Here is a 17,123-nt window from a genome sequence, read left to right on the forward strand (position 1 = left end):
ACACACACACACACACACACAAAACCCACACACGCTATCTCCCCAGTTCCATTGACCACCTGGTCCCTGCTGGGCAACATGGTGAAAAACAAGAGTACAGGTACAAGGCTCTAGCCAACAATGCTCAAAATGAAAGTCTACGGGCCAGGAGGGAAACCCACAGAGACACCACTCCTGTGAATCGTGACTCACATATGAATCATGTCCAAATGCAAGAGAAAATCTGAGTCACGCTTGAGTGCCTGCAGATGGTACAAACTGTCAGGCCCAGGAGGTGAAGGTGGGGTCACAGATGAGGTTCTCTCATTTCTTTTCAATTTTTTAACAAATGAAAAGGTAACTAATTATTTATTTAGACCTCACTTTGTCCCCAAACAAGAACCTAGTGTGACAATTTTGCGTTAAGGAGCCCAATCTACTTTTGCTCCTTATAACAACCCTGTGAAGCAGGTAGGCAGGTGAAGATCTTTATGCCCATTATACAGATGATGAACCTGAGCAGCAGCAAAGGCTGAATGCTAAACTCCAAAGACCATGATGGGCAGGACTGGGACACTCCCTCATGTATCATAAGGCAGCAGAGGTCACATGTTCAAACCGCATGGTATCACTGGAACCACTAAGTCCAGCTCCCCATGAGAGGGCTTCCCTTTCATCATTGTTACCCTGCACAAAACTACTTCAAATAGAATCCCAAGTGAATGGAGAGCCAGAGCTCCCCGAGGTGAGGAGAAGTGGTGCCTTAATCATTTTGTTTCTCCTCAGACCTTAGCACAGTGCCTACAGTTCAATAAACATTTCTGGAATGAGTGAGAGTATAGTGAGTTTGAAGAAAGCAAACCATATTCCATGAAGACTGAGGATGGATTGAAAGGAAAGTCACTTCAAAAACAAGCAAGGCAGAAAAAAGACTGTCCAAGCCTTCGAGAAAAGGAATCCAGTTAATTGTTCAACAAGGTTATAAGACAGGGAAGAAAAGCACTCTTCAGTGGAGGGAAAGCTAACCTCAGAAAACTTTTAGTATTCATTCAACTACCTGATATGTGCCAGGAACTGTTCTAAGTTCTGAAGATATAGTCATTAGCGAAACACAAATCCTTGCCTTGTTGGAGCTTACAATAAAAACCACAAAATTAAAAGACCTAGTATGACAGGTGGCATTATGTAGAAGTAGCAGGCAGGGAAGATGGACGGGAGTGCCAAGGTAGAGAGTGGCAATTTGGGTAAGACCTAAAGGAAGGAACAGAACAAGCTGTGCGTAGGATGGCCATATCATTTATCATCCAATCCAGGACACCTTTAGAGTGAAAGGGACACTATTAATAATTACACAGGACAATGAATTCAAACCAGACTGTCCTGGGCAAACTCAGGCATGTGGACCTTAGCCATAAAGCTCTCCAGTATAAGGGCAGAGCAGAGGGGAGAGCAGGAAAAAGCACCTCAGATTCAGAGCGTGCCTGATACATTTAGGAAACCCCTACAATAATAAAGTGAGAGGGGAAAGCAGGAGACGAGGTCTGAGAGTAACAAAGGGTTGCAAGAGGGAGGGGGCTCTGTCGGCTATTGTAACGCCTTTGGCTTTTGATCCGAGTGCACTGGGAAGCCCTTGGAGGGTTTTGTGCACAGAAGTTTCATGATCTGACTTCTATTTTCAGAGGGTCACTCTGAATTGCTGTGCTGGAAATAAACTATATCAAAGGGCAAAAAGAGACCAGTTAGTGGGATATCACAACAATCCAGGCGAAAGATGAAGGTACCTTCATTAGGGCTGGGACTGGTAGAGGTGATGACATATGGAAAGATTTGGGATATATCCTCATAGATCTGACATTAATTGGTTATAAATGGCAATATGGTAATAAAAATTATAATGATTTTTATCTAATCCTTTCTGTGGCTGGCTAACATAATCGATCGGGAAGTACAAGATCAAAGATGGGAGTTCAATTCCCATGTGACCCCTGGCCCCTTTGAAATCACATGCTACTGGTCATAAAGGGAATAGGCAAAGGTAAGGATGATCCTACTTAACTCTATTGGCCTGACTAGAAAAAGTCTGAGGAGCCCACACTTTCTCCAAGAAGCTACACATTCTAGAATATATTTATGTAATTGCGCACTTGCATACCAATTAAAGAGAATAATTTTGTGGGCTGTTCAGATGCTTCTCACATATGGCAGCTTGGTCGTGGAAGCACAAATTCATTTGTCAATAAATGTGCTAAACACTGTGGGGAGAAGATGAATAAAGATAAATTCTTTCAGTCTAGTGCAGAGACAGACATAGAAACAAACAGCGGGATCATGATATGCCAAGTAGTACAATTAGGTTATGCATATGGAACGATGTGGAAACATGCCTAAAATCTCCTAGGAAGGCATGGGGAGAACCGCCAGGGAGGGCTTCAAAGAGAAGGTATTTTGGGGGTTGAATCATAAAGACTGAGTTGATGAGGTGCCTGGGTAGTTCAGTCGGTTAAACACCCAACTCTTGGTTTCAGCTCAGGTCATGATCTCATGGTTTGTGAGTTCGAGCCCCGTGTTGAGCTCTGCACTGATAGTCCAGAGTCTGCTTGGGATTCTCTCTCTCCCTCTCTCTCTGCCTCTCCCCGGCTCATGCTCAGATGCTTTCTCTCTCTCAAAATGAATAAATAAAAATAAAAAAAAAAGACTGAGCTGATGTTTGCCAGGCAGAATCAGGGTTGAAGATAGGGTGAAAGCATATTCTGCAGGGGTGCTAGTTCATGCAAAGAAATATGAGGACAAAGATCTTTGGAGGAGCCACAAGCAATGGCTGGAATATAACACATGCACGTATCATAACACACATGACAAAGGCAGCTCTTACTTGCTGACTGTGCCAGGAACCATTCCAAGCACTTTACATGGATTATCACATTTAATATTCACACAAATCCTCTTCACAGATGATGAAAGTAAGACACATAGAGGTAACTTGGCCTGAGGGCCTCACTGCTCATTAGAAGTGGAGTTAGGACTCACATCTGAAGAGTCTAGAGCCTGAGTTCTTTCTGTATACAGTGATGTGTGGAAGTGGTGGCCAATAAGGATGCAAAGGCAGGCAGCAGATGGGTCATGACTAGTGTTACAGGCCATGAACCACGGGAGGGTTTTATACGTGGGAAGGAGGGGCTGATCAGATTTGTATTTAGAAATATCTCCTTGGTGACAGTATGGAAGATGAATCAGAGGGAGCAGGGACAAAGCAGGAAGACCACTTAGAAAATTGCTGTCATAATCCTGGCCAGATATGGCATGGGTCTGAACCAAAGCAGAAGCAGTGAGAATGGAGGGGACAGGCCAGAGTCAGAAGAAAGAGGGAACAGAAGAGGGAGAGTGGGTAGGGGAGCCACCAGAGATGATTTTCCTTGTCAGTATACTGAGGATGAGGTACTTGGGAGTTATCCAAGCAGAGAGGTCCATCAGGTGCATGGACCTATGGCGCAAGAGTCCAAGATGGAGAAGGGTGAATGAGAGATCCAGGTTGCACCAAATGCTTTTCCCATGCATGTGTACCAGGGAATCTTTAGCTCAGAGGACTCCATGATGGTGTCATTAGAAGATCTTCCACAACCATCCCCACATAAGGATTCTTTGAAACTTCCCTCTCTTCCTCAAAGTAAATTTCAAAATTCCAAAAGACTCATCTGCCGAGGAATCATCTGGTCTACCTAAGCTATCCCAGGCCCAGAACCACTCCAGGACTAGTCAGGGTAAATCCTGGTGCTTTTACCATCTGCACCTGTAATCCCTCTGCTTCAGATCAGCAGTAAAACTAGCTCAAACTGTAGTGCTGTGAGCCCAAGAACAGCCCCTCCTCGGTACAACTCCATCCCACACACCCTAGGAAGCTCAAACTCTGGGTTCCTATAAAATGGCTCTTTGGTTTAGCAAAATGGAAAGATTGCCTTTGATACAAGAGTCTGGCAGCCAAGTAACATTTTAAGCACCCCAAGTGCAGACATAAAATGCATCTTATCACCAAACTATTATCCAATTTGTCTTCTCATTTAAAGAGAAATAATAAAAGAACAAAAGAAACAGAGAAAGAGGAAGAGAAAAAAGAAAGAAAGGATGGAAGGAGGGAAGAAGTTAATTAATGACAATCCTTTAGGGATTCTCTTATTGCCAACCAGTTTTCAAGACTTAGCTACTGACCTCTAGAAATATTGTTGGATGAAGCAACCAATGAATGAAGGAACAATTCATTAACCAATTTCATACCACTTCACTTTCACTATACCTTCTTTAAGCTAAGTTTCAGAAACGCAAGTTAGTTATAGAAAACTAAGACATAGAGCAGCAGCCCCATATCCACCCCCAACTAAGTTTTAATGTTTTTTACACTCATGTTGAACAATATCTGTCCTTTGAGCTTTCCAAAATCTGCCCTTATTCATCCCAACTCCTGTTCCCCTACATCATAAAGATACTCTGAATGGTGTGGTCTAAATGAGGAACAGCAGTCTGAGTCAGGACACCTGGCCACAGGCTTGAGAGATTCAATTAATATCTCTATACCTCAGGACATTAAGTTGCCCCATGTGCAAAACATACTTAATAGTATATGCCCTCCTAGGATGATTGCATGACATGGTAGATATACATGGTCTTCCAGAAAGCATGTAACCTGTGTTAGTGGAAGTCCATTCTGTCCCTGCCTCCCTGCCTCCACCCAGAACCTTCACCTGCTACCTCTCTAGGTAACCAAATCCTACGGCTTCAAGTCTGAGGCGCATGCCCACTTCTCGAAGCTACAATGCCACCGTTCTCCTTCCTGATCTCACAACTGGAACCACATTGTTCCCCTCTGGGTCTCTCCTGATTGTTTATGTACCTGCTGCTGGGTAAGCCCCCCATTAGCAGAACCAGAAGCTCCTCCAGAGCAGAGGCTACTCCTGCTGTCCCCAGTGTTACCCTCGACACCAAGTTCATTAGGGGCCCACAGTCACGACTCACTGACAGGGCGATGATGAATGTGGCTTGACCAATGTGTTCTCAGCTAAAAACGTAACGTGCAGCCCATTTATAATTCCATGCATTATACAGCACTGCTTCTAAATAGGTCACCCAAAATTGTGGCTGAAATGATCCCAAAATAGACATGGACCTGCTTTTCTGGTCCCTGTGTCGTTTCTAGATGTAAGCCTGCAACTCTGAGCATCCCAACTCTGTTACCTCTTGGATTGGTTACCTGCACCACTGTTGCTAAGCAGGCTGACAGAAAGCTCTTCTGTTCCACTGAAGTTCAAGAAGGACATGCTGTCACCAGGCTGGCGGGAAGTACTGTGCCTGCAGAGAACAGAGCCCAGCCACCTGGCTTAATGCAGAGCATTACCTCTTTTATCCTGTTCACCCCATATCCCAGGAGTCTCGATCAAAAACAGCTCTGAATATCTAGCTACACAGGTTGGCAACAACTGGGAGCCATACCACAGGCTACTGGACTTCAGTGCTTGGTGTCTGTGCCAGATCTGGTCTCCTGTGGCCTGCTTGTCCTGGCCTGGCACCTCAAAAACTGCTTTCCCACTGCCATACTGGATTGCCTGCCCTTCCTCATCCTCAGCTCCCCACTGCTAAAACAGACAGGAGGCTATAAAGTGAATGAAAAGAGGTACCAAGTGAGCTGACAAAGAGGGTCATGTCCTGCCCATATCTCTCATCCATTCCATGGGATGTCGAGATGATTGAAAAAGGGGCCAAAGAGACTGCCCTTTGCAAAGTGTTTCCTAAAGCATCACAGGAACAGTGAGGCCAGTTGTATCCCCAGCTCATGTCTGTCAAGTAAGTGACTTTATTCCTGCACTGACTCTCTTGGATGCTTTCTAATGCATTCAGAACTCTGGTTCAACAAGAGTTGTTTCTATAAACACAGGCCTTGATTTCCATTGCTTTTAGCAGAAACAACTTCTAAACTCAACAGGGGGATTTCTCGGTGGCCAAAATGACAAAAGTCACAGACTTCCCAGAACACACAGCATGAACAACCTGTCTCAGCACTCATTTTCACTCTTGGCTGAGGTTTAGACAAAACTCATGTTTGAGGTTTACAAAGTGTGCTTTGAACTAAAGCTAAAGCAAGGCCTAGGTAACGTGTGGCACAGCGTCAGGCTGTTTGCTTTGCACTTGGCCCAGTGAAAGGGATGGAACTGACAAAGGAAGGGCTTGATCTCATACTGTCTCATCAAGTCTTGTAACCATGACATTTTATAAGCAGACTGTTCTGCCATGGTTCTGGGTACCGCAGAGTTTCTCAAGGTACTTTCTGGAGCCCTATGCACATCCTCACCTTCCAGCAGCTTCATGATACGCTAACTCCAGCAGCTCTGCAGAGGAGTGAGTTGGGTCCCTCTGCCCGCTGCCCTGCAGCTCCGCCATATTCTGTCGGGTCTGGTGATGGATCTGGATGGCCTCTCCGGATGGTCCTACCCAGACAAAGATCCACTGAGCATCATTCCCACCCAACAGCTAGTGCTTTGTACTTAGCTTTACTCTTCCTTCTTTCCAGCTGCTGAGACGTGGGCGCTGGGAGAGACCGGAAGGAAAGCACACCAAGGGTAATATTACACATGTGATCCTCCAGCTTCCCAAAAGAACATCTCCTCTTCTAAGCAGGACTCATCTTCCTGTGGGGCCTCACATTTGTCACCCTGTTCAGCCTAAAAACACTTCAGGAGTCTCTGTCTCATGCATGTCAAACTGAGATGCCATAGAGAAACACTGAAGTACAGGAGTAGAGGGCACCTCCCAGAAGGAATGACACAAACTAAACAACAAGGAACACATGAGTGAAACGTCAATGACTCTGTTAATACATAAGACGTTGACAGCTGTGACTCCAAGAAGCAGAGGATGCGCAAGTGCATAAAAGACATCAGGTGGGTGGGAGAGAAATCACAATTAGTCAAGTCTATTCAAAAATGCTTCCTGGGGAAGAAATTTCAGAGGTGAGTGTTTGGCAAGGTTAGTAGGAATGGAAAAAGATGGCACTTGGGCAGAAGAAATAATACGTGTGAAATCTCAAATGTGGAGGAGGCAAAAGGCATGCAGGAGACCACCAGATGAGCATGGGAAAGAACAGAAGCTCTGAGGATGGGAGCGAGGAGATGCAAAGTTGGGGAGCCAGGCAAAGGAGGGCCTCAGCTATCAGCAGACTGGGCAGGCATGGGGACGAAACAGAGGAAGCAGGACCAGAGAGTCCTGTTTTAGTAAAGTGTGCCCAACGGTTGGGGGCAAGGTGAGCTGGAGGCCATGAAAGACACATCAATGGTTCTCCTAAGAGAACTCGAAGGGAGCCCGTAGGGATAACAATGTAAAGAAAGAGACAGTGGAAAGAAAAAAATCCTGTAATTATGACAGGGATAAGGGGGGCAAAAAGGAGTTTGGGAGTGACCCCCAATTATGGCCTACACAACCAGATTCATCTCTCATCGATTTAACTTTTAACATTAAAAGCAAGTGGAAAAGGAAGTAACTAGACATTTTCAGGCATTCAGCGGGCTGGCTTCCATGAAAAGACCCTGGAGTTTAATGCATCTGTTCCTTCCCAGCCCAGTCAGAGCCCATTAAGCTGAAGTTAATTTTAGCCACAGCTTTATAAAACCGTACTGTCATCCTCTGTAGGAGAAAACACAGATCAAAAAGGACAGGCTAGGAAAAACAGTGGATTGAAGAAAATGTCTTTTTAAGTTTTGATTGCTTTCAAACTTTCAAAAAATGGAATCATACAGAATGCACTCTTATGTTGGGCTTCTTTCATTATGTCCATAAACTTAAACATAAATTTGGATGTGGTTGTAGTTCATTCTCATTTCTGTATAGCATCTCGTATTTAAAAAAACCACTTATTCTATCCTTTCTCTTTTTTTCAACTTATTTGAACTAAAACAAAAACAAAACAACCAGCTCACCCATTTCTCAAAAATTGTGTTTTTTTTTTTAGTTGTCAGAGACTCCTGAGAAAAAACAAAATAATATAACTTCTGTGTATTCAAGACATTAATATCACTATCCAGAGAGAGACAGGAGAGGAAGGAATGAACAAGGATAAGCAGCATTACTCTTAGGAAAGAAAGCAGATGACAAAGTACAGTCCCTTTCAAACAGAAGAAAAGCCCTTAGGTTTACACAGTCACTTCCCAAGTGTGTCCTCAAGGATCCCCACAAGAACCCCTGGGGTAGGCAGAGTGGCAATGGATAGCTCCATCTTAGAGGTGGGGCACTGGAGTTGCAGAGAAGTTGAGATTCTTAACTGAGGCCACACGGCTGGTTAGTGACAAGGACCAGGACTAGCAGCTCCCAGCACAAGGCTCTTTCCTGAGCAACCAACTTACCCACAGGAAAAGTGTGCATCCAGCGCCTTCTGTTGGATGTGAGCTTCATGGGCATTCGTGACGGGGCAAAGGGGTTAATCAGTGCCCGCTGGGGTGTGTATCCCCCAGGTCGAACATGCAGCATGGATTCTGCGCTGCCTACATGGAACCTTCCCGGCGCACTAGAGTCTCGCTGTGGTGGCTCCATCATGTTCTCCAGGACATCTGTCAGTTATTGTGGAGTTGAGGCATAAAGAGAAAGCACAGAGCCATGGTGAAACCAGGACTAGGCAATCAGCCAAGGCTGACTAGAATCTTGAACGTCATACATGTTAGGGAGTGAAAGAAATAAGTAAAATCACCCAACTATAATGAAATGAAACACTGGGTTTGTTTACTTTTTAAATACTTGGGAGAAGGAAGTTCTGGCTCCTAAATTACTGGCCCAATAAAGCCACACCAAAACCTGATGGAGAGAACCACCCATCACCTAGAGACCCTGCACTTTGAGCTAGATGCAATGACTTGAGTTGCCTCCCTGGGAGATAGGGTGGGTATATTCTATATGTGGGAGGAACGATAAAAATAGATATTTGGTGTCCAGAAGGGCAGACCCTGATAGAGATAGCCAGTGTGTTCATTAAACCCATTTGATTTTCCTCTTAGGCACATGAGACTATAGTTTCTAGCCCCTCTACGCTGGGGCCAAATAACTTTGTTCTACCTCTTACACTTTTGGTAGGAATGCAAACGGGTACAGCCACTGTGGAAAACAAAATGGAGATTCCTCCAAAAGTTAAAAATAGAACTACCCTATGATCTAGTAATCGCCATAGGTATTTACTCAAAGAATACAAAAACACTAATTCAAAGGGATACATGCACTCTTATGTTTATAGCAGCATTATTTACAACAGCCAAATTATGGAAGCAGTCCAAGTCTCTAACAATAGATGAATAGATAAAGAAGATGTGGTATATGTATACAATGGAATATTATTCAGACATAAAAAAGAATGAAATCTTGGGGTGCCTGGGTGGCTCAGTTGGTTAAGTGTCCGACTTCGGCTCAGGTCATGATCTCATGGCTCATGAGTTTGAGCTGCACGTAGGGCTCTGTGCTGATAAGCACGGAGCCTGGAGCCTGCTTTGGATTCGGTGTCTCTCTCCTTCTCTGTGCCTTCCCCCCCCCCCCAAACTAAATAAACATTTTAAAAAATTAAAAAAAAAAAAAAGAATGAAATCTTGGCATTTGCAACAACATGGATGGAGCTAAAGAGTATAATGCTAAGTGAAATAAGTCAGAGAAAGACAAATACCATTATTTCATACATATGGGGAATTTAAGAAACAAAACAAACAAGCAAAGGGAAAAAGAGAGACAGAGACGAGACAGAGAGACAGAGACAAACCAAGAAACAGACTGTTAAGAGAACAAACTGATGATTACCAGAGGGGAGGGAGGTGGGCTGATGGGTAAAATAGGTGATAGGGATTAAGGAGTGTATATTTTGTGATGAGCACAGAGCAATTTATGGAATTGTTGAGTCACTATATTGTACACCTGAAATTTACATAACACTGTATGTTAACTACACTGGAAATGCCATGGCATGGCATGGCATGACATGACATGGCATGACATGACATAAAATAAAAATAATAACTTCGTTCCAAGCAATAGAACACAGGTGGAAATGGCATGCTCCAATGAAGGCCTGGACCACAAATATCTCTACTCATGATCTCCATTCTCTTTTCCCCTACTGTGCTAACTTTGGAGACCAGTGCTAATGATCATACCATCCCAGCCTGGGGCCCTGAATGACTGGGTGGATCAGAAACCCCTCCCACTGACTCAGTGACCTGGATATAAGTAAGCAAATATTACTATGTTTAAAAAAAAAAATTCCTGGGAGAAAAGAATGAAGAAATGGATGCATCCAGCATTGACCAGGCAATGAGGTGGCATGACATACAGACTCAACCTGTCTTGTCCAACAGCAGACAGGCTCCCATTATAGAGATGGAGGTAACATGCTACATAACCTAAGTGGATCAAAGAGCTAAAACCCACAACCAGCTCCCCTGGTATGCATCCCACGTTCACTAAAGCAATCACCCACATCAGAAAATGGGTCCAGCAGATGCAAATTCCATGGCATCAAGGAATATGTCTTGTTCACCATTATTTAGCCAATGCCTACCAAAGAACCTGGTATATAGTAATAGCTAATTCCTTAAAGCTGATTTGCATGCAAGAAGGGAACATTCAGATATCTATGAAAGCTATATTTTTCACTGTTTTATTAAAATTTATTTATTTATTTACTTATTCTGAGGGAGACAGAGACAGCACAAGTGGGGAGGGGCAGAGAGAGGGGGAGGGAGAGAGAGAGAGGGAGGGAGGGAGAGAGGGGGAGAGAGGGAAAGGAAGAGAGAGGGAGAGAGAGAGAGAGAGAGAGAGAGAGAGAATCCCAAGCGGGCTTTATGCTGTATGCTATCAGCACAGAGCCCGATGCAGTGCTCCAACTTACCAACTGTGAGATCATGACCTGAGACGAAATCAAAGAGTAGGATGCTTAACTGACTGAGCCACCCAGGCACCCCTATTTTTTCACTGTTAATTAATGAGTTGATGCTCAGGTTTACCAAATAAAAAAGAAAATGGTCTAGTTAGTTATCATGAAAATAAAAGGAGAAAATCCAATTTAAAAAAAGATAAGTTAACGCTTTGAAAAGGATGAGAAATAGGACTAAGGGATAAGGGTGCCTGGCTGGCTCAGTTGGTAGAGCATGCGACTCTGTCTCAGCATCATGAGTTTGAGCCTCACATTGGGCATGAAGCCTACTTAAAAAAAAAAAAAAAGAAAAGAAAAGAAAAAGGACTAAGGGATAAAGTGGGTCAAAAATACATATAGATTGCAACTACCTGGATGGAACTAGAGGGTATTATTCTAAGCGAAATTAGAGAAAGACAAATATCACATGACTTCACTCACATGAGGAATTTAAGATACAATACAGATGAACATAAGGGAAGGGAAGCAAAAATATGTAAAAACAGGAAGGGGGACAAAACATAAGAGACTCTTAAATATAGAGAACAAACAGAGTATTGCTGGAGGGGTTGTGGGAGGGGGGGATGGGCTAAATGGGTAAGGGACATTAAGGAATCTACTCCTGAAATCACTGTTGCACTATATGCTAACTTGGATGTAAATTTAAAAAACAAATAAAAATTTTTTTAAATATATGTTATAGAAAAAAAAATATGTATAGAGGAAAGGGGAAATGTTTTCTATGTTACATTGGGTAGGTAGATGGGTGAGACCCCCTAAACACACTAGAGAAACAGTAAACTAAGGGCCTATAGATTGTACTGCCTTATAATATTCTAGTGAATTGCTTTTTGGCTTTTCCAAAAAACTCCCCAATATCACTAAAGGACACTGAAATCAATTCTACTATTCAGATAAATTTTTAAGAAAACTATTTTCAAAGCTACTTTCAAAGCTACAACATTATCTCCTCAGAGATCTGGCTTTTAGAGCAACAAGGGTTTTGGAAGAACTAACGTTTAGTGTAATTTAGCTTTTGTTACAGATCCTACTAAGAATATTTGCAGAAAAATGGGGATAACTGTCACACGAACTTAGAAATTTCCAGAAAGTGGGGAAATGCTAACCTACAAATTTCAAATGTATTAAAATTCCTGAGTGCTGAAACTAATTAAGTGACATAGGTGATATACTATACTCATGTCATTAAATATCTGCTCCTTTCTCTTTTTTTAGCATTTCCTATTTATACTTTGAACCAGTTACAAAACAAGCAAAATTTTTTCTATAGTCAAAAACTATGCCCTTGGCATAGTATATATGGTGCTGGAGCTGATGGCTTCACCTTCAACACCCTGGGTCATAGAAAACATTCCTCACCCTTTGGGAATCCTTCCAGGAGGGCAACAGGGGGCAGCTATGTGTATACAACATTCCTAAGTCAGTGATCAAAAGTCAGGAAGGCTGTGCTTCCATTTATATAACATCCTTGAAATTAACAAAATTATAGAGCAAGAGAATGATCAGTGAGAGTGTGTGGCTATAAAGGGGTAACACAAGACAGCCCTGTGGTGATGGAATAGTTCTGTATTTAATTATGATGATAATTATAAATAAATAAATGTACACATGTGATAAAAATGCATAGAGGAGCGCCTGGCTGACTTAGTCATTAGAGCATATGATTCATGATCTCAAGGTTATGAGTTCAAGACCCATATTGGGCACAGAGCTTACTTAACAAATAAATAAATAAATTAAATAAATAAATAAACAAACAAGCAAACAAACAAATATGGAATGCCTGGGTGGTTCAACAGGTTAAGTGTCTGGTTCTTGATTTCAGCTCAGGCCATGATCTCATGGTTCATGAGACTGAGCCCTCTCTTGGGCTCTGTGCTGAAAGTATGGAGCCTGCTTGGGAGTATCCTTTTCCCTCTCTGCCCCCACCTCAAAATAAATAAACATTTAAAAAACAAAACAAAACAAACTGCACAGAAATACACACACACAAATGAGTGCATGTAATACTAGTGAAATCTGAATGAGCTCTGTGGCTTGTACCAATGTCAGTTTCCTGGTCTGATGTTATCTATAGTTATACAACATGTTGCTATGGTGAAAATGAGTGAAAGGTACCTAGGCCCTCCGTGTGTGTGTGTGTGTGTGTGTGTGTGTGTGTGTGTATCTGTCATTTCCCATGAATCAATAATTATTTCAAAATTAAAAGTTTTTTAAAAAGTCAGGAGGTACCTGTAGACTCTAGCTGCAGGTGCTGCTGGATGGCAGAATAAGATACAGAAAAAGTAGCACCTGTACTCCCTAATGTGAGCCGGGTTAGCAAGTTAACTGTGAGGAGAAATCTTAAAATACAATATGGGACTGAGGCTGTTTTAGGCATGACACAAATGGCAATGATAAGAAAATAAGCAAACACCTTTGACCCTAGGCCTAAGAAAAGCTCTGCATTAACATATGGAAAGGTATATAGTTACAGTGAAGGGGGAAAAAGTGTTAGAGACAAAAATAGTATAATATACACATACGTACATCTCAGGTGACTTATACACTTTGCACTGGCATGGAAATAATAAGATATGGGACTTATACCCCACATCTGGTCACATTCCCTCCCATCCCCTGCTGCAGGAAGAGAGCTGTCCCCAGCTCTGCCCTGCTGTGCCCGTTCTTCAGCCCTCTGACCTCGAGTGCTGGTGTAGCCCAAGGAACTGCTGACTTCATACTGGTGCAGGTGGGGGTGCGGGATCATCAGGATGTTGGCACTCCTGCCCAGGGAGCTGTCATCAGAAGCCTGGCTCCGCACTTCCTCAGTGGGCAGTGTGCGGCTGGGCAGGGAAGGGCTGGATGAGACATCACAGGAGCTGGCGCTCTTTCGATTATGACTCTCCCGCTCTCGCACAGATCTGACAAGTGAGAAACAATGAGTTACCAACAAGCAAGTGATGGTGCCCCACCTAGAATTAAAGCACCAAAACCTGTCACCAGCCCAAGCTAATTGGGAAACCAATAACAAAAATCCCCACTGTGTTCTATGAGTGAGAAATAATGTAGGGGGTATTCCCCCTCGACCAGCTTGAGATATTGCATAAGAACTGACAGCTCGCAATTGGCCCAAGTCCTGGGGTCATAGCTGTAAAGGAGTCACTATTCCAGTCTAACCCTACTTGATCCCACCAATCAATCTCATATCACTGAAAATGGGGCAACTAGACAGGATATGATATGATCCAAGAGAAAGTACACAGCCACCTCAGGAGTCTTCTTGGACCAAAAATTGAGCCTAAATATAATCAGGCCTCTAGAGGTAATTGCTAGTTTACAGGAAATTCAGAGAAGAGAGGACAAGTTAAACATTATAACAAAACAATCAGCCAAATGAAAAAAGCAACATAATCTACAGTCACAGAAAAAACACATTCCAACCAAATGCTTTGTCTGCATCTTCTTTAGGTCCCAATTCAAATCAACCAACTGTAAAAACACATTTTTGAGACAATTGGGAAATTTGAATATAGACTAGCTGTTAGAAGATATTAAAGAATTAGTGTTAATTTTGGTACTTGGGATACTTTATTTTTTAATTCTTATTTGTTAAAGACATACACTATAACATTTACAGGTTAAAAAAGGGATTTGTTTTAGAATACTCCAACAAAATGTAAAATGTAGGGAAAGCAATGAAATGAGGCAGACAAGACACTGATCACTCTTCATTATACTACTCTATTTGAGTATGTTTGAACATTTCCTTAATAAAGGTTTTAAAAAGTTTATCCTTATTAAAACATAAAACTCCCTAAGGAGAAAACTTCTGGAAGTAGTAGGAGCAAGGATCAAAAAGGGAGAAGCCCAATAGGGAGGCAAAAATTCAGAATGTAAGAGTTAGCAACTACAGATAGGGCTCCTCCTCTGGTATCAGAGCTGTTCTGTTTCCGCCTGGAAGGATTTTGTCTTAAGTCAGAGCTTAAATGGAGCCTGAAAATAGATCCCCTGGGCTGACTGCATGTACATTATTGCAACAGTAAATATCTGGGCACCAATGTATGCTTAGTCCTGTGCAGGGAGACAGAGTACCAATTAAGACACAGGCGGCTCCCTCAGGAAACATAAGACCTAAGTTTCTGAAATACCATGTCTTGCCATCTTTGTTTAGAAAAAACAAAACCAAAGATCTTCGACTGTGAAAGCATTTTTATTTATTTTTTTTTTATTTTTGTGTGTGTGTGAAAGCATTTTTAAATACTCGGGAGGAAAGTGCTACCAAATCCCTAAGCAGATCTATGTATAAGAGAACTGTAGTTAATGGCACTAAAGGTTCTAAACATTTAGGAAATGTTTTATGTCTGAGCTCTAAATGTTTTCATCTTTTTTAAAAAATTTTTAATGTGTTTTTATTTCTGAGAGAGAGAGACAGAGACAGAGCATGAGTGGGCAGGGGCAGAGAGAGCGAGACACAGAATCCAAAGCAGTTCCAGGCTCCAAGCTGTCAGCACAGAGAACTCACAGACCGTGAGAGAGATCATGACCTGAGCAGAAGTCAGCCATTTAACCAACTGAGTCACCCAGGTGCCCCTAAATGTTTTCATCTTAAGATGGGACGAGATGAAAGGAGAGAAGACAATCATGTGGCTACTATAAGCTCAACTGCCAATGTGAAGAGATGGAATATTGGGGCGCCTGGGTGGCTCAGTTGGTTGGGCGTCCGACTTCAGCTCAGGTCACGATCTCACAGTTCGTGAGTTCGAGCCCTGTGTCAGGCTCTGGGCTGATGGCTCAGAGCCTGGAGCCTGCTTCCGATTCTGTGTCTCCCTCTCTCTCTGCCCCTCCCCCATTCATGCTCTGTCTCTGTCTCAAAAATAAATAAACATTAAAAAAAAAAAATTAAAAAAAAAAAAAAGAGATGGAATATTCTTCCAATCACTGTGCTTAAATAAACGTGCATATTTAAGAAATTTGGAAAATGGACTCATGGCATTTAGTCCACTAGGGGTGTAAAAAAAAAAAAAAACAGCCCTGGGATGGGACGCCTTTTTACATAAGACTCAGAAATGAATATATTGGTAAATCCAACTACAGCACAATTAAAAACTATCATATGACAAAAATAACATGGAACACACTTAAAAAGCAAGAATTAAAGACAGAAAAGTCTCTTGCCCACTGGGAATAAAATACTCCAAAGAAACTATGGGCCCTAGGATCTATCTATATATATACATTAATAGCAGCCCAGTAAGAAGATTCTAGAATTTGTGAATTGCTTCTCTTGATTAGAAGAACACTCTATTTGGGGACAACATTTCTTACAAATATAGCTAACAAAATGGGTGGGCCAGAGAACCTTGAAACAGAACCCTTAATGATCTACACGGTATAGTTTCCATTTGGCTAATTTTAATTTAAAACATTTTCCAGGTTGCTCTCATGAAGGTCCCTGCAGGCCCTAAGGTTTTCCCAAGCAATTTTCATATACACCCCAAAGTGAATCTGGCAAAAAACCTGCAGGTAGCGAGGCGCTGAGCCCGGGATGGGCCTGGCAGCCTGAACACTTGGGCGTCGTAGGCATCATAATCTACTTGGATGGGAAGGGCGTTCTCAGATTCTTTTGGAGTCCCAAGAGCTGAAATACACAAATCAAGTGAATGGTCATTAAAATACATTTCAACCAGATGCCTTCAGAGGGCTTTCATCAAAATCCACAAGACACAGGTGATCACCATCATGTCTCCCTGAAAAAAGTGGGATAATAACCCATTCATCAGGTTCTTGAAATTAAATGACTAACATGTCAAAGTGATATAGAAAAGAGTGTAGCACTAAATAAGGGGAAAGTTTGGGTAGTATTTCACTCTTCTGTGATCCCACTTTTAAAAAAGATCCTCTTAATATGTGGTACGGTTAGTACTTTAAAACTTTCTGCCTGATCCCTACAATTGACTGATGGAAAAGAAAAGGTTTGTCAGCATCTGTTTCACAGCTGACAGGACGAAAATATACAAGGCAGTTAAAGGACTTTCCGAGGGAAACTCAGGTCTCCCAACTTAGCTGTGAACTGCTTATGCGACCTCACATAATCTTGTTGCCATGGGTTAGCAGACTCTTTTTAAACGGGACAAAAGGAGGTCCCCAAAATACTCACATGTATCACGGCCATTTTTTGCTTTCTCAGAGGCAGGCTGTAAAATTAAATAGATAATTAATCACT

General features: G+C 42.4%; 1 protein-coding gene across 13 annotated transcripts in view; it reads right to left on the reverse strand.

Moving 5' to 3' along the window:
* DEPDC5 (DEP domain containing 5, GATOR1 subcomplex subunit) overlaps window positions 1-17,123 on the reverse strand; it is a 126,494-nt gene that overhangs the window by 61,378 nt on the left and 47,993 nt on the right. For 8 of the 13 annotated variants that reach the window (XR_002074492.2, XM_019426791.2, XM_053902157.1 and 5 more), the window contains 6 exons: window positions 17,058-17,094; window positions 16,418-16,538; window positions 13,601-13,821; window positions 8,358-8,561; window positions 6,314-6,449; window positions 5,219-5,316 (listed from right to left, as the gene is read on the reverse strand). Coding sequence is in view for 10 of the 13 variants with exons in the window: in XM_019426791.2 (XP_019282336.1) it covers window positions 5,219-5,316; window positions 6,314-6,449; window positions 8,358-8,561; window positions 13,601-13,821; window positions 16,418-16,538; window positions 17,058-17,094 (817 nt within the window). In the remaining 3 variants the exon portion in view is untranslated. The remainder of the gene's footprint in view (window positions 1-5,218; window positions 5,317-6,313; window positions 6,450-8,357; window positions 8,562-13,600; window positions 13,822-16,417; window positions 16,539-17,057; window positions 17,095-17,123) is intronic. The other 5 variants (XM_019426796.2, XM_019426797.2, XM_019426795.2 and 2 more) reach the window with 2 other exon arrangements.

The sequence above is a fragment of the Panthera pardus genome, unplaced genomic scaffold, assembly GCF_024362965.1.
Source record: "Panthera pardus isolate Hobbes unplaced genomic scaffold, ASM2436296v1 HiC_scaffold_15, whole genome shotgun sequence".
Lineage (NCBI taxonomy): Eukaryota > Metazoa > Chordata > Mammalia > Carnivora > Felidae > Panthera > Panthera pardus.